This window comes from Bemisia tabaci, chromosome 3 (assembly GCF_918797505.1).
Source record: "Bemisia tabaci chromosome 3, PGI_BMITA_v3".
Taxonomy (NCBI): Eukaryota; Metazoa; Arthropoda; class Insecta; order Hemiptera; family Aleyrodidae; genus Bemisia; species Bemisia tabaci.
Window position 1 is genome coordinate 52,021,954 of NC_092795.1, and position 24,330 is coordinate 52,046,283.

At 42.4% G+C, this 24,330-nt stretch overlaps 1 protein-coding gene across 4 annotated transcripts in view; it reads left to right on the forward strand.

The window, feature by feature from the left end:
* The first annotated feature begins 406 nt into the window (after positions 1–406).
* The window catches only part of Pgant9 (polypeptide N-acetylgalactosaminyltransferase 9), a 59,371-nt gene continuing 35,447 nt past the window's right edge, over positions 407–24,330 (forward strand). For all 4 annotated transcript variants that reach the window (XM_019050372.2, XM_019050369.2, XM_019050371.2 and 1 more), the window contains exons 1-3: positions 407–1,520; positions 4,853–5,022; positions 24,125–24,289. In XM_019050372.2, the coding sequence (XP_018905917.2) occupies positions 934–1,520; positions 4,853–5,022; positions 24,125–24,289 (922 nt within the window). In that variant the 5' untranslated portion in view covers positions 407–933. The remainder of the gene's footprint in view (positions 1,521–4,852; positions 5,023–24,124; positions 24,290–24,330) is intronic.

The window sequence follows — 24,330 nt, forward strand, 5'->3', positions numbered from 1 at the left end:
TCAGGTATCGTCATTTTGAAGTCCGCCTTCAATTTGCTGCATAGTCAACAAAACATACAGGAGAGCACGAATAGTTATCTATTCGCCTCTCTTATCTTCTAAAGTCGATGGAATATTTAACCGTACTAACTTATGAAATCGCAATCCGGAAACTCGCATTCATCACGATATCATTAACATTAAAACAGAAATATTCTTAAAATTTTCGCCAAGAAGAAATTTCTCTCTAGTCTAGAAGAATTAGTTAAATAGACAGTTATATCAAGAGGTAAGTCACTATAACTAAGCACAACCGTCTTTGATTCTGAGGAAAATCCTCTTAACAGCAAATGCAAGTTATTTTTCCAGTGTATCCTCTGAAACCATTGAATTAATCTGTCGTGTTTTGATTTTTGTTGCAGGCCAGAAAATGAAGATTGGTGAAAACGTGTTCCACGCGCGAAACATCATCCAACGCTTATTCCTAATTAGTCTAAACAAATACAGGCTCGTGATATAATACTCGCACCAAGAATATCAAACCATTCCCGCGCGCGGTATCAGTTCGCCGAGTGCATTCATGCCGAAGAGCAGGTGGAAAAGTTTAACTTTCAACTCAGCATATCATTCCCCCTGATCACACGCCATATCCACTTTTTATACTCAAACCCTTTATTTTCTAGCCGTCCCTTTCAGTAGCCTATATCCGCATATCATTTCGAAGTGTCTCCCCTAGCATACGTATCCCGGCAACCCTACATATCCCGTTTATATCAATTTTCTAGTGTGTGTGCGTGCGATTACGATGTGTGCGAAGAAGCGTGTTAGTCGAGCGAGCAATGACGGTGACGACCAGTGATACGGCGACGACTGCGATGTAGCCTACTAGTCATTCCATTAACTCATAGTCTGAATTTTGTAATTTTTTACGTAAAGGTTTAGTGTATTCCCGCGATGTACCTATCTAGATTTTACCTGTACATGCTCCGGCGTCGGTCGATCCTACTTAAGATCGCCGTGCTCATCACGACGGTGTGGCTGACGATAGCGGTGCTCCTGTTCATCGAGGACCGCGAGGCCATGTCGGGGCCGGGCGAGGGGGGCGGTGGGGGTCCCCCGGCGGCGGCGGCCCTCCGACGGCCGGACCCGCAGCTCCTCCACAAGGACGTGGCCGGAATAGTTCCTGATAACAGCATCGACACCGGGCGGAACATGGGGGTGGTGGAGGACCTCGAGGGGAAGATGGTGCGGCGGAACCTCGGGCGGGAGAGGGAGAGGGAGGAGGAGAGGAAGGAGGAGGAGAACGACGTGGGGGTGGAGCCGGAGGCGGAAGACGGGGTCCTGGCCATGCCCAAGGACGAGCTCCGCAACTCGGAGGAGAAGCTCTACGGGGAGTTCGGGGTCCCGGTGACGTTCCCGTCCAACGTCTCGGGCGACGTCAAGAAGCTCATCGACGAGGGCTGGCAGAAGAACGCCTTCAACCAGTACGCCAGCGATCTCATCTCCGTCCACCGCAAGCTCCCCGACCCCAGGGATAAATGGTGAGTACGACTACTACTTCATTTTGCATCTTCTTCACTGAAAAAAAAAAATTCTCAGCGTTTTTACAAGGTCCGTTGGTACCTTTACCATACTCACTTTTTTTACCAATTATTGGTAATTTTACCAAGACAGACTGGTAAACTTACCTAAAACCAGTATTTTTACTTTTTTTTCAGGTAAGAATACCACTTTATTGGTAATCAATTCCCGGTAACTTTGCCATTTTATCTCGGTAATTCTACCACAATCGATAAAAAATATTGGCGTTTTTACCAAGGTCCAGTAAAATTACGAGAAGTTCAATAATTTTACCAAGAAAAAACTGGGATCAAATAAAACCCTGAAGTCTTGGTAATTTTGCCCTCTTCCTAGTAATACACCGATATTTTTTTTTTCAGTGTTTCTTGTTTTTCCTTCACCCATCACTGGAAAAAAAGTCGCTTGGATCTAGAGTCCAGACCCTTAAAAACATTGACAAGGAAAAATACTCTTGATTCAATCAGACCGTTTGCTTGAATCAAAAGGAAATCCGCGTAAATCAAGAGGCTCGTCTCTTCGATTGAAGAAAAATTCGGATTGAATCAAGAATATATTTTCTTGGCAATGTTTTTCAGAGTCGGGACTATAGATCCAAGCGACTTTTTTTTCCAGTGCAGGGTGTTTTCAAGTCCGAAATATCTGGAAAGTCCGGAAATAGCACTGATTTTTTAAGGGCAGTCCGGAAATGCTGAAAAAGTGCGGAAATTCCGCAAGAATAAGGTCCGGAATTTTTTCCCTCATACCTTGCGTGTTTTGTAATTTAGCCTGGAAAGTATTCAATCCTCTGCCGTTGATTCTTAGAGTAGTATTTGCCTGCAAGATCGCGATTGTGCATTCGGTTAATCTTTCAAACGACAATGAAATTTTACGACCAAAACGCACATTATATTTTCCTTTACCACATATTCTTTTTCATCACTTAAAATGAGAATAATCCATACAGAGGGTGCAAACATTTCAAAGTCATGAGTTGAAAAACGCTAACTCCACGAGATTAAATATTAGAGCCTAACACAAAGCGGAGCGGCGGCGCACTGGCGCCTACAAACCTAACAGGGATACTTCACGCACTGCGCAATGCGTGAAGTATCCATGTTAGGTTTGTAGGCGCCAATGCGCGTTTCGTGCTGGCTGCCCGCCCGCCGCTCTGCGCCGCAGCGTACCACGGGGCTTGAAGCAACTATTTCACACCAGAGGTATTGCACAGTATCATACGAAATTGAAGGCGCTCCAACATATTAGGAGTGGCAGGCATCCTTTATAAGTACGGAGCTTTCCTCGCAAAATAAATCAAGATACTACGGCCCAAAAAGAGAGCGGTAGTTCAACAACTCACTAAGTCCTAGCATCCGTAATTAGTAACGTTTAGCATACACTTTATCGCCAGGCTGTTGCTTAATCGCCATCGGCTATAAAAGGCTATAAGAAATTGTGTTGCCGGCTATAGGAGCTATTGGAAATCTTACAGCCGGCTGTAGGTCTATGGTATTCCAAAGATTCTACTGCCAATTTTTACCAGGGACGATTTTGGCCATTTGTCGTAACTCCATTCCAAGCTTGCAAAATTGACACAAATAATCGCCCACTCAATCGATTCTCGAAAATTCCTCACAAGAGCCCATTTCCCGGACATCACGTACTGGATCGCCGGATGAATAAGGGTTCTTTGCGGAAGGTATTAACTGTCCAGCCCCAAGTTCAATCAAAGTCCCGGAATCGCCTTTTCGAGCGGAACACTCTCACCGTTCACTCCGGTCGTAATGACGACCGAAAATAAAGGGACCCAAGGCATGTTTTGTTGATTGATGCGGGGTTGCTAGGCAACGTTATCCTCCCGCAGATTAGCCGAGGCCGAGGAAATCCGCGGCGAATTAATTCCGCTTTCATTCTCCGGATCATTCCGTTGTGCGTTCGGCGTTAATGAAGGGCGACCCCTCTCGTAAGCCCGTTGGCCGTTTTGCCGCCCCTGATTTCGGGAATTAAGGACTTGTCCCATCCTCCTCCGGCCAGTTTCCTTCAACTCTTCAAGTGAATCGGTTGCTTTCAAAAGGGAACACGTCCATTTTTGAATGAGCCTTGGCTTGCTTAAAAGGACACGCGAACTTAGACTCATCGAGGAATGGACTTGGTCCCTTTTGAAAACAACTGATTCAAGTCCCATTGGAAACCGACTGAATTTGAGACCTAAAGGATGGTTTAATCTCAAAACCATGCCCTATCTTTTCAATCTTGCGAAGTATGCCCGATTTTACACTAAAAGAGTCTCTATTCGTCGTCTCCCGCACGAAGGAATGTAACTCCAATCCAAGGTTGCCAAATTGACTCCAACAATTAATTTATTTTACAAAAATGTAAGTGTGCAATTTTTATCCAAATTTGTCTCATTTTTGCATGAAATCGGAAGAAAAATCAGTGAAATTTTCTGTTAGAAATGCCCAATACTTTTCTGGTTAAAATGCAATTTACGAAAGGAAATTTGGCAACATTGAAATGTAGTTACGTTCTTTCGTGAGGAAAACGACGTATTGTCCATTGGTATCTTGGCATTAGTGGAAGCTTTTACTTTCGGGAACTCAGCGCTCAACCTGTTGACTTATCTACTGAAAGGATGTTCAACAACGTGTTAAGCATTTCGTTCTGTAAATGAACCAACATTTAGTAGACTTATTTGGCTCATTACGTTATCGAAAAGCTCATCATTCACCTAATAATCTTTCTTTCTTATTTGATAGCTTAACCAGCCGATGAAGATGTTGCATGTGTGAGGAATTTGCGATTTGACTTTTGATTCTCATGTAAAAGTTAGCGAAAAAAAGCTCTCAAAGTTGAGGGCGTAATGGAAGGGATATCCCACGCTATCCTGAGAGTCCACCTCTACATCAAGACAATATCTTAATGCAAAGATAGGGAGCAAATACATTAGTAGGGTTGCCGTGTTTTCAGTTTTAGAGTCCCCAAATAAAGTGAAAGCCATGCCAATGTATTTGCTCCCTATCTTTGCATGGAAAGTTTTTCTTGAACTAGAGGTGGATTCTCAGGATAGCGTGGGATATCCCCTCCATTTTGGCCTCATTGAGAGCTTTTTTTGAGCTTGGGAGTTGATTTCTGGGAATCAATAGTAAAATCGCCAATTCCTCATACATGCAACACCTCCATTGACATTCCAATGGAAATTATTAAACCTGTCTAGAAAATTTAAATTAACTATATTTGAAGTATTTTTTTAGTTTATCGCCTCCTTCCCCTTTTTAGTTGGTTCGTTATTTTATTTTCTCGATGTTTCCGTTTGCAGGTGCAAGGAGCCGGGGCGATACCTGAAGAACTTACCAGCTACCTCAGTCATCATCTGCTTCCACAACGAGGCCTGGTCGGTGCTCCTGCGAACCGTCCATTCCGTCATCGACCGATCGCCCCCTGAACTCCTCTCCGAGATCATCCTCGTCGATGACTACTCCGACATGCGTAAGTTGATGTCCTTTATCCTAATTTCCATCCTTTTAGCCTAGCTACGGACAGTGGCGTGGCGTGCTTTGCGATGTATCGATTGACATGCCATTCAAACCTATGAAAAACGATCGATTATCAGGCGTTCGCAACGAGTACCATTATAATCGATTTTTTACCATAGCTTCGAATTGGACAATATCGATAGTCGATTAACGCACGCCTCGCCAATGCTACCCTTCTGTAGTGAAGAATTTCCGCGTGGCTGAAATTTTGTAAATTTCATGTTTAAATGAAACTACTAAGAGAACTGAGCGCGAGGATTTCCTTTATTTCGAAATTGAACATTTTTTTGAGGAAATATGACAAATTACCTTATAAATAATCTGCTAAAATACATGTGTTTAAATGGGAAATGCCGCTAGGCGACGTCACAAGGTAGCACATTTTTTCTTTTTAAATCTATTTTTCTAAATTTTCCCATTTCAGAAAAAAATGATGAAATATACTGCGAATTTAGCTCACTGAGTAATCTCAGATTAAACAATAAAATTGTTTCGTGCTGTCTCCATTCACCCGTAACACAAGCCTATGCCTTCCAAGTATGCACGTAACGTAACGCTCTGTCCAACATCCCTCTTGAATAGGCATTTCGCGATGAATTTCGGATGAAATATAATCACCTCGCGTCGATTTGTAATCGTAAATCTCTTTTCATAATATCAAATCATAAAAAAGACGCTTAACGCATAACGCCAGAAGCGCGAAGCGCTTGGAGGGGGCGTGACATCCTCATTTTTGAAAAATCGGCGGATTTCAGCGTTTTGTATCCCACACTCCTGGACCCCCTTCAACCCTCCGTAACAAATTCATACTGTAAGGCAGTTCTAGACGGTCTGTGCTAGAACGCTTCGTACTTTATGAACGGCCCCACTCCGAAAGATGAAAGTTCGCCGTTCGATAGGAAGTATCGACCAGGGAAATTAGCTGTGCTGCACTTGAAGTGGAGGGTAGCGAGGGTGAATCGATCCCGCTTCCTCCACGTTGGGAGCATCCGACTGAAGAGTGTAAATAAATAGTGTATGAGACGATCGGAAAGATGACTTCGTCCCTCGCCCCGCACCCCTCGCACCGGGAGTCTCAAGTCGGTGGAAGCTGAGGCAGACGAACTGTGGGTCTGTGGACTGTGGATAGAGAGTGCGGTCCGGTCCGGGTGAAATCGTGTGGAATAGCAGGTTAGCGCGGTCAAACGCCATGGCGTACACATACTCTGCGCGTCGCACAACCGGCTACTTTTCCGAAAATCATTTGTCTCATTCCTAGCAGAGTTGCTATGATCGTGAGCATGTCTTATCTTGTTGCCACTGTAAGAAAAAACCGGGAAATGTCCGGGAATTTTAAAAAGTCAGGGAAAATGACGAACATGTCAGGAATAAATCGTCACGTCACCTTTTCGAGTGGGTTTGACGTTTCGAACAACACATTTGTGTGAGAACTATTTCTAACTACAGTTAAAGCTCGCGAAGTTGAGTTGTGTAGGGGTCGACAAAAAATTCGACTCAAGAGGCAATTCGTCTCAAACCGATTTTCCACATAACTTATGGACGTGTCTTGGGTCCAAAAAAAATTCGACTTAACACTGGAAAAAAACACACTGGATCTAGAGTCCAGACTCTCAAAAACATCGACAAGAAAAAATATTCTTGATTCAATCGGATTTTTGCTTAAATCAAGAACCAAGCCTCTTAATTTGAACGGATTTCCTTTTGATTTAAGCAAAAATCTGACTGAATCAAGAGTATTTTTTCTCGTCTATGTTTTCAAGAGTCTGGACTCCAGATCCAATGTGTTTTTTTCAGTGTATGGACCGCCGAGTGACTATCGGCATTTAGTCTTAACCGTAGTTGAACTGCGCGAGCTTTTACTGTATGTCTTTTTAACAATCTGGCATTTGTTTAGTTGTCACGGAATTTCACCAGAATATGTCAAGGAAATCAGAGAAATGCCAGGGAATTTAATTTTCCAAATTCTGTGACAACCATGGTCTAAAAATCGAAAAAAATACCGGGCGTCTTTTATGGATGGTGGCGTAGCGGAGACATTCGGTCTTATCGAAAATTTGGCCGTAATTCTGGGAGTTGTGCCGAGTGTGCGGCGTGTCGTCGCGTCTCGGTCAAAGAGCCGGCCGAGCCGAAGACCCGGAGAGGAAGACCAAGAGCTCCAAGTTGAATAGTCAATAGGTTAATGCAGTTACGCTTCTCCACATTTGCCGCTCGTCGGAGAAAATCCCCCAGGCCAGATTCACTCCCGACTCCAGGACCCGACGGAGATGGATCGTATGTTAGGCTCACGACGCACGGCCCGGTGACAACGCGACCCACGAGCTGGACCTTTCGGGGCCAGGATTATCCCCGTGGAGATCGTGTCTCCGCACTCTCGAAACCAGTCCTAGTATCCTCGGCCCAAAATTTCTATCGAGCGATCGAGATTTAGTTGCACTGTAACTGCCCGGAATGCTCTCAGGCGTGGGTTGAGCATTTTGTGTGTGTGAGTTGGAGCTCGAAAATCTGGTTTTCTCGAACGCTTTTGAGAGCTGTGGCCCCGCACACATTTCTTCTGCGGTTGGAATCTGGGAGGTTTTGTTCCGCAGATCTCGGTCATTTTACTCAAACCGCTTTTATTCGTGAAAAACCAGGAGTTTGGTCCAGAAGGTGTTTCAGAATTTTCACTGCCGAGGCATATTTCAGAAGGAAACTGTTGGGTGAATTTTTGAAATTTTCGTTTCAGCATCGAAATCATGAAGAATATTTGTAAAAGTGTCAACAAATTACGTATATTCGCGTTAAGCCACATTTTCAAATTCCATGTTTGTAAAGATCGTCATGTCAGCAAAACTAAATATCAATTAAAAGTGAACTAGTCATTACTTTTCCAATTGCTGATTCCAAAATACGAACAACTGGTAATCTCGTCTTCAATCGTTGATAAGTCCATTTACAGTTACAAAATTAAATATAAAATCAATGAAATGAATGTTTTTGAAAATCCTATTTACGAAGAGAGAAATAACAAGGAATGGCCGTAAGGAAAGCATGGAAAGTCCGCAGTCATAGGACTCTCTGAAGAGCTGTAAGAGAGAAATTCTAAAAAAAAGTTATAAGCTAACGGAGAGCTCTGTACATTCCGTTCGGTTACACTAGACCTGATAGACCTGGGAGATGACCTGACCAGCGCATATTTAAAACCCCCTTGACATGATTATTTCTAAACCTTTACAAGTACCCAACGTCTCGAAACCTTTAAGCGCTCGTGAATAACTCGCACCGTTGAAAATCCACGAGAAAGAAACAAGGACGAGCGAAAAATTATTGGAAATATTATATATTATATTATATTATATATTATATATTATATATTATATTATTATATTATATTATATTATTTATTATATATTTTTATTGGAATTATTTATTCGAAGGAAGCCCAGCCCCTATTGCAAATCATACCGATGACGACGGTCGTACTTTTCCAGGTTAAAACCCTCCGCCTTTCCTCTAGCCCATGACTATAAATACGAGGAATTTTTCCGCGTTTTGGCAACGTCGCTCTCGGCCGCATCCTCGACCCTAAGAGCTTTTAATATTTACTTTTACGCATTAATTTGTTGAGTTCCACTCGTAGACCGCGCCAGCTCCGAGCTTCGGCATCTCTGGCCATGGTGAGAGTCTCACCTGCGTTGCCGCACGGGTCCAGTGGAAATATTCTCAACCCCCCTGTTATCGATCATTGATCCTGGAATCTTAAGCTTCCTGGTTCATATGACCATTCAATGATTGAACATTGAATTCCTCAATGACAACAACGCTGTTTCTCCGTTCAATTCAATTTTTTTCATTTTTCCCCTGGCAAAATTTTATACTACAAAAAGCGCGATCCTGCTGTAGCGCATTACAACCAATTATTTTTCCGAGTATGCTGCTAGATTTTTTCTGTGCAGATAATGTAAAAAAAGGAGAAAAAGAAAAGAAACCTCAGATCCCATCTTGTAAAACGATCTGTGACGTTATCCACCGCGTTAGTGCATACCATGGTGTCTAAACTTGGTGTGTTAGGTGCAGAAACGACCTAACCACATCAGCTACTACCAAATTTAACTGGGCAATTTAATTTTTTACATGGGAACGTTTGTTCGGATTCCTGTGACAATTTTACGGAATTTGCTTCATACTTTGCAGAAAATTTAATGACATTTACACTAAAATCCGCACCATCGTTTTTATGTGAAAAATCAAATTGTTTACTTGAATTTTGCAATAGCTGGCGTGGTGTGGATTGGTTCCTTTTCGAGGTGGCTTTTCGGGATTCTTTATTGATTAATCGACTAAGTTCCGAGACACTTATTAGATTTTTTCATAAGTTCCGAGAAAATTCCGGAAAATTCAAACGATCCGGAACATTTCGAGAATTTCTAAAGTTCCGGGAAAAATTCAGGAAAATCTCAAAAGTTCCGAAATTTGGAACTAGTTCCGGAAAATGCGAGCATCGCACCTAAGTCACTTCGTAAGGAGAAGGGATTCCGCTCCACATTCATTTCACCTGGGACTTTTGGGCGCTGTATAGACTCCGGTACTGAATTTCACACTAAAATTTTGAACATTACATCTTAAAAATATGATCGATGGAATATAAATCGGTGGAGTTTCGGAAGCGGACGGCAACAGAGACGCGGCCGGTGCGATGGTGGATCCACCTGCGGATAGCGGAGCGCGGCGCGAGCGAACCGAACCGGCTTTCTGATTTCCAGCCCCGCGAAATCCGGCTCTCTTCAAGCTCAAGCTCCGCGTCGAGGAGCAAAGCTTTCCCGAGTGTTTACCGACCAACCAAGCGTCCACCTCAACGGGCAACGGACCCATCGGCCATCGCGCCACTGAGCTAGGAGAACAGGATCCAGCTTCCCAGTTCAGCATTGATTGCCTCCTCGCAAGGCGGTACCTACCTCCTTGGCCGGGAATCGAACCCGCGGGACCTCTTGATAGTCATGGTCATAACTGAGCCGCGTTGGGCAGAAAGGAAGCAAGCCACATTAGCTGTTGCCAAATTTACCTGGGCATCTTAATTTTCACAAGAGAACGTTTGTGCGGATTCCTTCAAAAATGTTAAGGAATTTGTTTCGTACCATGCAAAAAATTCGCTGAAATTTGCACAAAAATCTGCACAACTGTTTTCATGTAAAAAATTAAATTGCCCAATTAAATTTGGCAATAGCTGATGTGGCTTGGTTCCTTTCTGCTTCACGCGGTCCGATTGAACCGATTATTTTCCAAATCACGTAAGTGTCAAAATTTCGAATGAGAGAAAAACAAGAAAAACCGTTTTATTCGCTTTGTTGACAATCTTCGAATTCCAAAAAATGTATGTTCTTTGAGAAGGCTATTTTGAAATCAGACATGATTGATTATACCAGAGAAAACATAGGAAAAACAACCACTCCACCAAAATAGAGATTGGCGCTTACGTGGTTTTGAAAATAATCGGTTCTATTGAACCGCGTTGAGCAGAAAGGAACTAAACCACATCAGCTACTGCCAAATTTAGTCGGCCAATTTAATTTATTACATGAAAACGGTTGTGTGGATTTTCGTGCAAATTTCAGTGAATTTTCTGCATATTATGAAGCAAATTCATTAAACACTTCAACGGAATCCGCACAAACGTTCTTATGTAAAAAATTTAATTGCCCCGTTAAATCTGGCAATATCTGATGTGGCTTGGTCTCTTTCTGCCAAACGCGGTGGTGTGTTATGACTTGTCGTGACATGGTCACAGCGCGCCACGACTGTGAGAACATAAGTTCGGGTTCGTACGACTATTTTACGTGAAATCTGGATTGAGGTTAGCTTTATGCATAGAAAAGAGCCTCCCACTCAGAGGGCAAGCTGTTATAGACATAATGTCTCTCACGCATAATCTCGTTGCTTCACATTTACCGTTTCTACATGAGCAACTTCACCCACCAATTTAGTGCAAGTGCGGTGATGCACGGAAATTTCAGGTGGAAGCAACCTCACTTTGAGGAGTTTCGGACGATTGTATTGACCGATGCAGGAGTGCAGGAAGTTTTGCACAATCGGTGAGCGCTTTCATCAGGAAAACTCAAATTTTCTTTACGCGTTATTCGTCGTTTCTTTCACGAAAGAACTTATCTACATTCCAAATTTCAATATTGCCAAATTTTCCCTTGCAAATCGCATTTTTCCCCAGATAAATTTAGGCATTTCTAACTAAAAATTTCATTGATTTTTCCTCGGAACTCATTAAAAAATCAGACATATTTTGGACAAAAATCGCACAGGTACACTCTTGTAAAATATTGAATCTCTTGAGTCAAATCTGCAACCTCGTAATACAGTGACGTTCCTTCGTAACGAACGACGTCGTATTACACAGCCTGGTCGAAAAATTTCAGCAGACAAAAGTTATTCAGTCAAAAAATGAGCCAATCTAGATACAACGCAAGTGCACTAATTTACTAGCTTCATCAAAATCAACCGCAAATTCGAATTATCGTGGGCAATCGAGGACGTGCCCGCGCGCACCATACATAGCGCCTTCAACATCCGAGAAATACTTCAATTGCTACACCATTACGCATACATAATGACGCGCAAATTGCCTACACTGCGCCTACTGGAGTGTACACCGTGGAATATTTTGCACGCCTGGAACAGTGTTTGCGAATGAACGTAAAATTTCGACTTCAAGTCGTCGTTTGAATTAAGAAAACATGTGTTAATTGCATACCATATCTACAATTCTACAATGAGCAAGACGGAGCAATACATGATGCTGCAATTGAGCCAGTATCAGTCAGTTGGTTGAAAATGCAGTCAGCCGTATATTATCCTGCCAAAACACTTATCTCAGAGCTTGAGTGTAGTATTTGAGGGGTGCAGAAAGTTCTTTGCTATCTACTCCCCCCCCCCCTAACATTTTCAAAGCGATGCCTTTTTTTTGGCCCGTTTCTATTTTTATTTTTGGGCGCATTGCGGCAAATTTAAGAAAAACTTGAAATTTCCACACTGGCGCGAGCCAACATTCTCATTGTCAAGACCCACGAGTTAAAGATCAATGATGTGACAACACTCGGCCATTTACAAATTGTAACGAACCGTACACAGGGATCAATTCAATCGATGTGAGTAACTATTTGTAACGTTTATGAATCCGACCGTTGCAGCCATGCCAACGGCGCACGAAAGATTGAGGTATAAGGTCGGACATTAATTTTTTTTACCAAAACTGTAAATTTGGATGTTCATTTTATCAAATTTTAAGGTTTATTTAATCAAATTTCAAAGATTATTCCATCAAATTTTAAAGTTAATTCCATCAAACTTTAAATGTTCAATGGGGGCTACACGTTGAAAATTTTACGAGAAACCCAATGAAACCACTTTTAAAATCCCAAAGTTTTGTAAAAACGGAGTCACATGCTTTAAAAGCTTTCACATTTTGTCCAACAATCCACTGTGCGGCGCCCTTGATGGAAAGGATCTTAGATCATCTCGTCAATTAAGGAGTGAGCGTTGAATGGTATATTTTTGCATACTACACTTGCTTTAGTTTTGAGTCCATCGGTTTCTTTAAGTTGGAAACAAGTTTAGCATTTCCAAACTCGTCAATGTGTGAAGTGCATGATCAGCAGTATTGGCACTGCGCGCTTTGAATCCTCCAACTCAAGGCCCCTCATAGAAATGTTATCTACCCCGCAGCAGCGCACTACTGTCCCTGTTACCATATTGTGCAGCTATTTTTGTGTATTTTCCGCCAGTATTTTTCATGAAAATACTCATGATTTTGTTATTTTGGCAACGTGGACAGTGATACGCGGATGCGCATCCGTCATTTCGCCGCTCCTCTGACGCAAGGGCGTATCTCGATGCCCAAATGAGCCTTAGAAAGCATAGAAATATACGGAGCACAGGGGTCACGTGGAAATGGAAATACACGTTTACATAAGAGGAGCAACGATTTTTCCCGGACAGATGTGTATTTTCAGTCGGATTCGTATGAAATCAGTTCGATGGAGCTGAAATGCACCTCTGCTGCTTTTTACTTGTTTCTCAATTCTAGGTAGTTTGATACCTAGCCGCTGGTGAACTGCTTTCGTGCTCCCATTCATATTTCTGCACCTAACGAAAAATTTACAATTTTCGGCCTTTGAAGTTGCCAAATTAAATTAAGAGCACCGTTGTGCGTAGTTTTCATCTCTCCACACAACTAGAGCGTAGTGAACAGCCACGTAGAAAGTGGAAAGTTACACTCTGGAAAGAGTCGTTATTTTGTGATGTTGCACTCTCCAAAGCTCTTATGGGTAATGCCCATAATTTTTCCACAATTTTACAAAATATCTGATGATAAAATCGCCGAGAAATTTTAAAAATCTCTTAAATTAACTTAGTCCAGGATTTCCGGCGGTCTGGAAAATCTGAAAAATCAGGGAATCAACAGCAACCTGGAAAAGCTAGGAAAAATGAATCCGGTGCGCGGAGAATTTCGCGAGCAGCATGTTTATAGCAGAAATCAGCTCAAGGAAGAGGAAAATGTCTACCTGAACACAGAATAAAAGTGGTAAGGGTTGCTGAATGATGTGGACTTTTCTAATTAGTTGTGGTAGCAATCCAATATATTTGGTTACCAACCCAAATGTTGCATTACCACCCCAAGTTGAGTTGCGGAACTGCCACAATTAATGGGAAACGTCCGTATTATTTATCCAATTGGGGTGATACCACAATTTTAGGAGAAAACCCCAACACTTTTTCTCCGTGGAAGTTTTTTTTTCAAAAGTCGAAGAAAGTCAGGGAATTCGAGAACTGCTGACTGATAGTTGAAATTTATAAACAAAGTTATAGACAAAAAGACAAAAAGGATATGGAGGGATCCTTTGCGTGGAAGTGGGTTGTTGCAATGGACAAAAGAGGTAGGTAATAGACTAACTAACATCAACCCACGAGGGACCCTATAGTTTTTCCATCATTTTCTCTCTTCGTCCGTAGGAACCAACCATTTCAACCAGTAGGAACCCTCAATACTCCCTACGTCTTATTTGTCTATCGCTTTCTCTATCAATTCAACAATCAGAACGCAGTGCAGTCAATGAAGTGCAAAAGCCAATGAAAATCAATGAAAAGCCAGGTAAAAGTCAGGGTGTCCAGCATCAGGATTTTCCCGATTCTATCAAGATTTGAGGTCAGTCAGGATTTCATCCCGATTTCATCAGGATTTAAGGAAAAATCGGTCGTAAAATCGGGATTTGAGAAAAGTCGGCTGTCTGATCGGATTTTTTTCATGCTTTCGCATACGCTTATGCAGAAATTTTAATTTTTCTTCGCAAAAACTCAGGATTTTGAAAAATTATGCAATCAGGATTTAGCAGTCAAAATCAGGAAAAATCAGGATTTTATCAGGATTTCCTAAAATAAAAAAAGTAGACATCCTAGTCAGGGAGTTGGAAAATGAAGAAATCATGAAAACCCTGAAAGTCTCGGGGTAATTTCCCGTATCCCTGGGTGTGGGTGGACTCTACCCCGGCCGGGACGAGATATCTGATCACGAAAGCAATCAAAATAACTGATTGCTGATTGGGATCGGGATGTTCCGGTTCCGGTCATCCGGACCCGTCATTATTTTCAGGCACCCCCCTCCCCCTCCCCCACCCCCACCGTCGCAGGCGTCGGTGAGCGGATTTCTCGGATCCGAGAAGCAGAAGCGCCGTGTCGCGTCGCACGGTGGATCGAGTCAATCGGAGAGGTCGGACGTGAAATTTTCGGCTTAAACTGCGAATTTCGATGTTTAATTCGTCACTTTGCGAATTTCAAGAGGTGCTTGGAGAAGGAGATTTCACGAGAGAACCAATGGAACCACTTTTAGAACCTCAATTGTTTGTATGAACAGGGTGTCTAGCATCAGGAAAAACCGGAAAATATCAGGAATTTTGGCCGATCAGGAAAAAATCAGGAAAATCGGACAAATCGGACGTTTTATCAGGATTTTTTCTTACGCGAATCTCCTCAGCGGAGAAGCCTCTCTACTTTTAGCCTACCGTGCCAGGAGTCGTCGCGCCGTCTTTGTTTCCGATAATTTTTCGCCCTTTAACTTAACTTTATCAGAAAATTTAGTTTCCGCATGCATTTCGTCGTGCCCCGCACGAAGGAACGTAACTCCATTCCAAGGTTGTCAAATTTACTCACACAATTTAATTTTTTTTCGAGAATAAACCTGCACAATTTCGTCAAAAACTTGTCTGATTTTTGCATGAGATCAGGAGAAAAATCAGAGAAATTTTCAGTCAGAAATTTTCAAACAACTCCTGGTGAAAACGCAATTTGCAAAGAAAAATCTGACAACATTGAAATGTAGTTACGTTCTTTCGTGGGAAAAACGACGATTTATGCAATGGGCCTGTTGCATGCAAGAGATACAGCTGTGCGAATAGACTTTATAGAGGTTAAATGACACGAAAATTACGATGGTCACATTAAAAAAGTCTGAAATACACTCTTTACTGCGCAGTTTGCGTTGTTAGGAACGCGCTTTTTCAAATTTCCCGCTTCTGGGGACAGTTTTCTAACGGAAACAATTAACGGTAACTCGCGGCTATTTCCGGTCAACTAAAACTGACAACATAACCTAAAAATCTTTTTTTTTTTTTTTATTGAGACCCGGGCCCGTTTGATATTTAAAAGTTGATCGATTTGGTTACCGCATAAAGCGTATATGGACCACTATAAGAGATCACGTTGGGTTTGTAAACAAACTGAAGTAAAAAATAACAACAACAACAACGACTCGGCATCTTCCGGAAATCACCGAGCCCGCCGTTTGCTCGTTTCCGGTGATTGGAGAAACTGCCCCCAGACGCGGGGAAATTTGAAAAAGCGCGTTCCTAACAACGCAAATTGCGCAGTAAGGAGTGTATTTCAGACTTTTTTAATGTGACCATCGTAATTTTCGTGTCATTTAACCTCTAAAAAGTCTATTCGCGCGGCTGTATCTCTTGCATGCAACAGGCCCATTCAACATGAAACAACCAGGAATTTTTTATAAATTATATTAGGCAAAATCAGGAAAATATCAGGATTTTTCTTAATTAGAAAATACTAGACAGTCTGATAAACGGAGTTATAAGCGTTTAAAATTTCCGAATTTTATCCGGCCTCTCCTATCGACTGGATCCACTGTGCGTCGGTGCATTACGCAAGGGGATTCGCGGGCGCGCGTCTCCGTTGCGCAACCCGCCTACCCACAACGGGGCGTATTTATGCTAAAAAGACCTACGTTCCACGTAATCCCTATGCATATAGGTCCTTTTATCATAAATGCGATCATCCCAGCCGAGCCGGAGCCTTCAAATCCAACTAATTTGTGAGCGGCACCGCAGCGCCGACACCGTGCGCACCGGGAACCCACCGAGTCTCCCGCCTGATAAAAGGGCGTAACTGCATTTTGAGATGAGCCCGGAAAAGCGTTGAAATGTATGGAGGGTAGGGTTCATTGCAGGGTGCAGTTACGCTCTTTTATCAGGAGGACGACGACTTGGGGGCTCGAGCTTCGGCGGCTTTTGTGGTATCATCCGAACAATGAGCTGTTTTTCACCTTGCGCCTGGGTATCGCACCACGCTGCCGTGGTAAGGAAGAACGTCGTATGAGCTGTGGAATATTGCCGAATTTCCCTAGATAAAACATTTATTTTTGAGGAAAGTTAAGCATGTTTCCCCCTCGAAATTTTCCGATATTTTAGATTAAATGGACGTATTTATGCTAAAAGGAACCAGAGACGGGTGGGGATGGAACTGCCGTGCTAAGCAAGAACGCCGTAAATCCATCAAGATTTTCCCTCGTTTTTTGGAACTTAACACTTTATAACGAAAAACTGTTTTACCCATGCACTTCAAATTTTCAAGTTAAGTTCTTGATAGTATTTGCGAAAGGAATCTGTAAAAATATTGTCCCAAGGTGCACAAGTTTTTCTGCTATGATACGTTGTTTCCAAAAAATATAAAATGGCGTTTACGGCGTTTTTACGTTGCACGGCAGAGAAGGACTGTGCTCGTTAGTTGAGGGCCGTAAGAAGGCAACTAACCTTCTAGAGCACCGAAAACACCAGAAAAATGCCGTTACCAACTCTCAGATTCCAATTTCAGACCAAGATGACCAAGAGTGTGCATATTTGAGCGTCCTGCCGTAAAAATGAGTGAATTAATGCAAATACAAATCAAATACTGCTTTACAAGCGACAGATCGTAACAACTGTAATCATAAATCATTCCGTATAATTTAATTTCACAAGTTGCCTCCCCTTTTGGGCCGTAAAAGCTTAAAACGTAACCTCAAAATTACTGACGTCCGTTTTCCGTACTCTCCCCGTATGGGTATAGGTATACTCAGGATCATAAATTTTCGAGTGCGTCAAACATTTTTCAACTACATGTAGTTTACAGGACATGCCAAAAGTCGAATTTCCGCGAGTGGTTCTTGGTAAGTTGTTCACTCTTATCTCTGCCATCTTCAGTCAAAACAAAACGCAACATGCACTGGTTCTCTAAAGCGAAACGTGAACATTTGAATGAATCTTAATAAATGGAGAAGTTGAAACCAACAACATAATGCAACAGCCGCAGCATTCATTCAGCTTGGAAACGGACGGTGGCAAGCCGTGGATCTACGGAAAAATCGCCTTCAATTCGTCGGCTAGGCAACAAACAACCCTCATGTCCAAGTAGTTATCTTCTCAGTTATGATACTCGTAGAAGGAGTAACGGGCCATTCGCGAGACTAAGTTCGAGTGCTGAGATAAAACTTTGAATGCGCGCAATCGAGAGATTACTCTTGAGAGTTTCTTTGAAAGATTGAATCGAGCTTTCAAAGCATCCTTCAACCCCCCCCCCCCCCCCCATGTCGTAGACAGTGAACGTATGAACAATTTTATCGCTGCCAACTTAAACTTATTTAGCTTTGCTAGGTTAAAACGCCGTATGAGCATTCGAATATTGCCAGATTTCCTCTCGGAAAATAATTATTTTTGAAGAAAGTTAAGAATATGTTTCCTTGAAATTTGCAGACTTTTCAGATCAAAGTACTAACAAAATCCTTCGAAAAATTGGAAGGGAAATACTTTACAAATTTTGCTGAAAATTCGTGATTTTTCGAAGGAAATTTGGCAGCGCCCGATGGCTCTTACGGCGTTTTCCCTTAGCACGGCAGTATTGTTAAGCGTATTTTTTTGCCGCCGCAATGATATTTCAGAAAATTTCAAAAGCAGAGTTTTGATGACTCCTTTGCCAAACTATCTTACACTTCTGCACAATACTTTTAGATGCACAACATGCATAACCAGAAATAATCATCGATTACACCTTTACAGTTTATTGAGAGCATGAAGTACGTACTTTGAATTTTTTACGATTTTCGACGATTTCTCAACCCGTAGACATATCTCGTCAGGAATTTTACCGACGTAACCTCACCGCACATCTTCGAATCGGTGCAGTAAAATCACCGGCCGGTTATTGTACATTCAACGTCGAACTACCGTACTGCACGGCTGCACTCGGCCCATCTCAGCTCGGCTCGTCATACACATGACTCGAGTTGTGGAGTATCTAACCAGAACTCTCACCACTCCATCATTATCCCTCCGGCTCGGCTTGACCCATAATCCTCATGACTCATCGAACTCTGTTTACTTAGAGACAGCTCTGCCTCCGAGCTCCGAGCGATTGTTTTCAGCCGCAGTTATGAAGACGCCGTATTGTTTCAGTCAAGTGCCGTAACACCCATCTCCATGGGTGTCGGCTCGTTTCGAATTTTACTTATTCATGAGCTTCTTCATCCCCTCGCGTTTTTTTTTTTTTTTTCTTCAGCGTGCACTTCTGATGCCCAGAATTGGTTTCAAAGCTGTGTAAATTCTTCTAAATATGTGATTGAAGTAAAGTTCATGGCGATACAAGCAAATGAAACACATTACCTGCACATTATAATAATCTGACGCGAGGTCCGCCCATTTTGTTTGACCCTGGAAGCTCTAAAAAGCCTCAAAATGTTTTGTCGTTGACAAAAGCCAGATCATTAAATATTTTTTGCACGCTCAGGTTTATTCGTGTTCTTTTTTCCGGAAACGCAATGATACCCTGCGCCGTTAGTGCAAACGCTTTGATACAACTATACATACTCGATGGATAGCCATGTTGCATAGCCAAAAATTGAAGGTGCTTCTGCTTTCTTCACGCCGACAACAACGCAAAGATACGCCACACCGCGTCATTAATTCAAACGGCGCCTCGATACAACTATTCATACTTGATGGATGTCCATGTTGCATACCCAAAAATTAAAGGCGCTTCTGATTCCTTCAAGCCAACCGCTTACAAGAATGATGCAAAGACGCGAAGGTGGGATGTGTAAGTGACGCGCACCGTTCCCTTCCGAGTGGTTAGCATTATACTACCCCCTTTGCTATCCAGACTCAAGTTTAGCATTTACCCCTGATTTATAAGGAGGTTGCAAATTTTCAATCCGAAGATTTGGTCAATGTGACCCAAAGAAAAACAAACTAAAAAGTATCCTCCGCACGTCTAGGTTACTTTGTGCTCTACTACCCGTATTAACAGGAATGTCGGTTACTTTTTCTCATTGTGCAGAGGTTATATTTTTCCTTCGATTTGTTTGCCAGATGAACTACACTGAAAAAAAAAGTTACAGGCTATATAGACAAACCGTCCGTTCCAGGCTCAGAGGCCGAAAGTTCCAGGTGCTGGAGCCGCAGCTTCGATCGCTCCGAGTGCCACGCCCGGTAGTTTTGGCCTCTGAGCCCGGGACGCGGACAGTTTGTCTATATAGCCTGTAAGTACGGCCTCCAGGGCCAGAATTTTATTTTCAGTGCATTCAAATCAGACTCGCGCAAACTCGGAGATACCAGAGGTCGAGGAGGGGACGCACAGTGGATCGAGACAATTAGAGAGGTCGGATATGAAATTTTTAACTATCACTGCAAATTTTGATGTTTATTTCGTCACATTTTAAATCTAAAGGGGTGCTTTAAGAAGAAAATTGTACAAAGAAACCAATGGAACCACTTTTAGAGCCTCAAAATTGTGTATAAATGGATAGTTACAAGGGTTTTAAGTTTCCAAATCTTGTCCGACCTCTCCTATTGACTCGAGCCATTGTATGGGGCGTGCAAAATAAATAGCGGCCGCGGAGGGGCGGTTTTCAACAAATTTACAAGTGGAGAACGGGGTCAGGCTCAAAATGGTTGGGCGGACTCGTGGCTCTCTGCGAGTGGACTCAGGATTAGGATAATTGCAGCTTATGAGTTGGCAGACGGGAGGATTCTGGCACCGGGGCCGGACCACAGAGAGAGGTCACGTGCATAAAGGACCGGCCCCGTGGTGGAGGATACGAGGCGAAGAAATACTTTGCGGTTTATGGACGGACAACACTTAATTATTCCCGCCGTCCAACGGGTCCCACCGTCTTTTTTCACCGAGCCTCGCTTCGGACGTCCCCGTCGGATTCTGTCGCGCCGAAGGAAAACGCCGTATGAACATTCGGAAGTTGCCAAATATCCGCCGATAAAGTGTTTTCAGGGTGTCTACAAGTCCGGAAATAGTACTGATTTTGTAAGGGCGGCCCGGAAGTACTGAAAAAGTGCGGAAATTCCGCAGAAAGGTCCGGAATTTCTTTTAATTTTCTTTCGATGTTTAATTCGTCACATTCCAAATTTCGAGAGGTGCTTGAAGAAGAAAATTTCACGAGGAAACCAATGGAACAGGATGTCAACAAGTCCGGAATTTCTGGAAAGTCTGGAAATAGTACTGATTTTTTAAGGGCGGTCCGGAAGTACTGAAAAAGTGCGGAAATTCCGCATGAAGGTCCGGAATTTTTTTTAATTTTTTGTCATTTTTGTCGCAATTTCAAATTTTTGAAATTTTTCGAATATCGTCAAATGGAGGTACTGATAAAGTGCGGAATTTTTCTGTTGGAGGAGGTACTGAATTTTTTGAGAATGCACTGAAAAAGTACTGTAAAAGTACTTATTTTTGACCAGCCTGTTTTTGTAGACACTCTGGTTTTTTCCCAAAAAAGTTATGCATATTTTTTCCTGAACTTTTCAGATATTGGAGCTCTTGCGTGTGTCGAGAATTTGGGATTAAAGCACTGATTCCTGTGTAAAATGGTGCGAGAAACACGATGGTGGAACTGGTTTTCTATGATTTCAACTTAAAAGCTCGAAAAATCTCAAAGTTGAGGCCATAATGGAAGGGATATCCCACACTTCCCCGAGAGTCCACCTCTATATCAAGACAAACTCCCTATGCAAAGATAGGGAGCAAATATACTAACAGGGACAGGGTTGCTACTTCGTTTGGAGACTCCAAAACAGAAAACACGGTAACCTGCTAATGAATTTGCTCCCTATCTTTGCATAAGGAGTTTGTCTTGATATAGAGGTGGACTCGTAGACAGGGTAGCGTGGAATATCCTCTTCATCACGGCCTCAACTTTAAGCGCTTTTTTTGAGCTAGAGAAAACCAGCGGCACCATCGTGTTTCTCGTGAAATTGTACGTAAGAAAAAGTACCTAAATCGCAAATACATCACGCATGCAAGAGCTCCATTTTGATCTGATGGCGAATGAAATTCGCTTAAAAATTGGAGCATAAGTACTCTCAGATTTCCCTGAAAATTAGTGTTTTGTCAAAGGAAATTTGGCAACGTCCGAAGGCCCATACGGCGTTCCTCCCTAGCGTGGCAGTATTGTGTCCGGAGTCCTGAGTCAAGTCGCGGTTTTCGCTCCAAGCTCCCATTTCTTATGCCCCAAGTTTCCAAGCTTTCCTGCCAACGCAGAAGAAGTATACAAATGGACGGCTTTAACGAAACTCTGCCTAACTGCATTTCTTGTTGTCTAATTCCTCCTTACATTTATCTTTTTTTTACACAGTAAGAAAAAGGAACCAGCATTTTGCAAAAAAATTCATGGCGGAACTTTTCTTTTTCTCTTGTTAAAAATAAAAAGCGAGAAGATACTAGGCAACTTTTAATTTAGTACCGTGCTTCTGGACGGTGCTGTTTCAATATGAGAGGATTTGTCATGTTATCCAAGAGGTTCCTTCTTAAAAAATTGACTGGTCCAGAAAACTCAGTCCGTCATGTTTGCACTGGAAAATTGCAGTATGTGCTATGAAAACCGAGTAATGACACTGCGCTCAAAATCTACAATTCAGTTATTTTGTTTTCAATCGGGCTTTCTGAATCTTGTTCATGGGATCATGACAATACGAAGTAACTTTGAAATCACTGAAAATCAATATTATTCAAATAGGCGCATAGAATTAGAACTTAGTGACACAGTGATGACATGTTTGTTTTCATACACAGTCGCACACTGTAAATATTTATTCGCGGATAGCTGCATCGGGAACATCACGTCCGTTGTAATTGCATGTCACTCCCTCAAATGTACCATGACGTCACACTGCCGGCTTGATTCCTCAGTATACCTACAAACTAACTCTGTTTTGCAGAAAAGTTGGTTGCATTTACCAACATTCCGTTTATTTACTTATTTTCACTCAATATTTACATTGATCTAGTCAAAACAAAATAAGATGATTTTCAACAAGTCTTCGCGCTATTTTGCCACGCTCTCAGGTTTCCAAGAATCTTCAAACTATCAGAATTTTCAAATCGCAAAAGCTACGAAAGTTAGGAATGTTGTTTTCTTTGAAAAGATAAATGCGCAGATTGTTACGAGATGCCTTTAATCCCTCCGAAGTTTCGGGAAGTTTGAAGGCTCAGCGCGACGTATTCGTCAGCGTTCCGAAGTAACTGAAAGTCTTCTCCTCCCACTAATACCGGTCGTTGATATCTCTAAACAATGGGCTGACTATTGAAAAGTATTCGTCAGTCGACGAGGCAAGACGAAGGTTAGGTTAGGTTTGTGATTTGCCGGTTTTGTCTGTCACCCTCTTTGTCATGCATGTATCGATTAGAATGGAAAATTTGCACAAATTTTTTTATTGCTGCATCCGAGAGTACTTGATAAGCTGCGTTGGCAGTATTTTTCATAATTTTTTTCGGATATGGGAAATTGTAGAAAAACAGATTTGAAAGTGAGAAAATGTGCCGGCTCGTGACATCGTCAGGTGACATTTCCCTCTTAAATTCGTGTATTTTAGCAGATTAGGTCATTTGGTCATATCTTCTCTAATAAATGTTCATTTTAAAAACCAAGGATATTCTCTTGCTCAGTTCACTCAGGAGTTTTCTCTTAAACGCGAAATTCACGCGAACTCAGACACCTGGAAACTCTTCATTGATAACAAACTGAAGACACCTCTTCAGTTGCCACACAGTAAGGAAAATTCACCAAAATTTTGTGTCAATGCAGGAAATAAAACACTAAGTAACACAAGCTGTTGGTTAATTTTTTTTTGTTCCTTGTATGTTGTTTTCCCTGTGTTAAAGTGACCAATTCTTTGTGTTGAAAATCTGCGACCTCGTTAAAATTAGCTGTCAGTCGTCAAGATCGATACTGGATTGCATCGGTAATAATCCAATGCGTTAGCTACTCGTAAGTCACACTCACAACCTCTCAGTGACGGGGAAGAAAACAAGAGTGCTCAAGTTCCGCAGGACACTTTCTTCGTGCCCCGATGTTTCAGATTAACCTTCGGTTTGGCTTGATTTAACACAAAATTTTGTTGAGCAACCAAGTCCATGCGCGTGTGTTATCTACTAATGAGATCTAAAAAGACTCTGAACGTTATATGTAGATCTCTCGCCGTGACCCCAAATTGATATCCAATGCAAGCTGCCTGAGCTGCCTCCCTCCTCAGTTTTGTACCGGTACTCATTAGAGCCCAACATTTTTAACTCTAATTGAAATTGTCGAACTTTTTAGCCCTGATTTTCCCGCAAATCAGTGTGCACCCAGCACTACTTTACCAGCTTGTTACATACAGTTGGGTCTACGTTCCTTAGTGTTCTTTCTCGCTTGAAAAGGTCTTGAAGCTTACATGACAGTTGTATGATAAAATGTTTGTTCTCTGTTGCAGCCCACCTGAAGCAGCAGCTGACGGACTACATGAAGCAGTACCCGAAAGTGCGAGTCGTGCGGGCCTCCAAGCGGGAGGGCCTAATCAGAGCAAGACTCCTGGGCGCTAGGTTCGCCAAGGGCCCCGTTCTCACTTACCTAGATTCTCACTGCGAGTGCGCCGAAGGTACGTCCCAATTACCCGCACGCTATCCATCTATCGCCGCC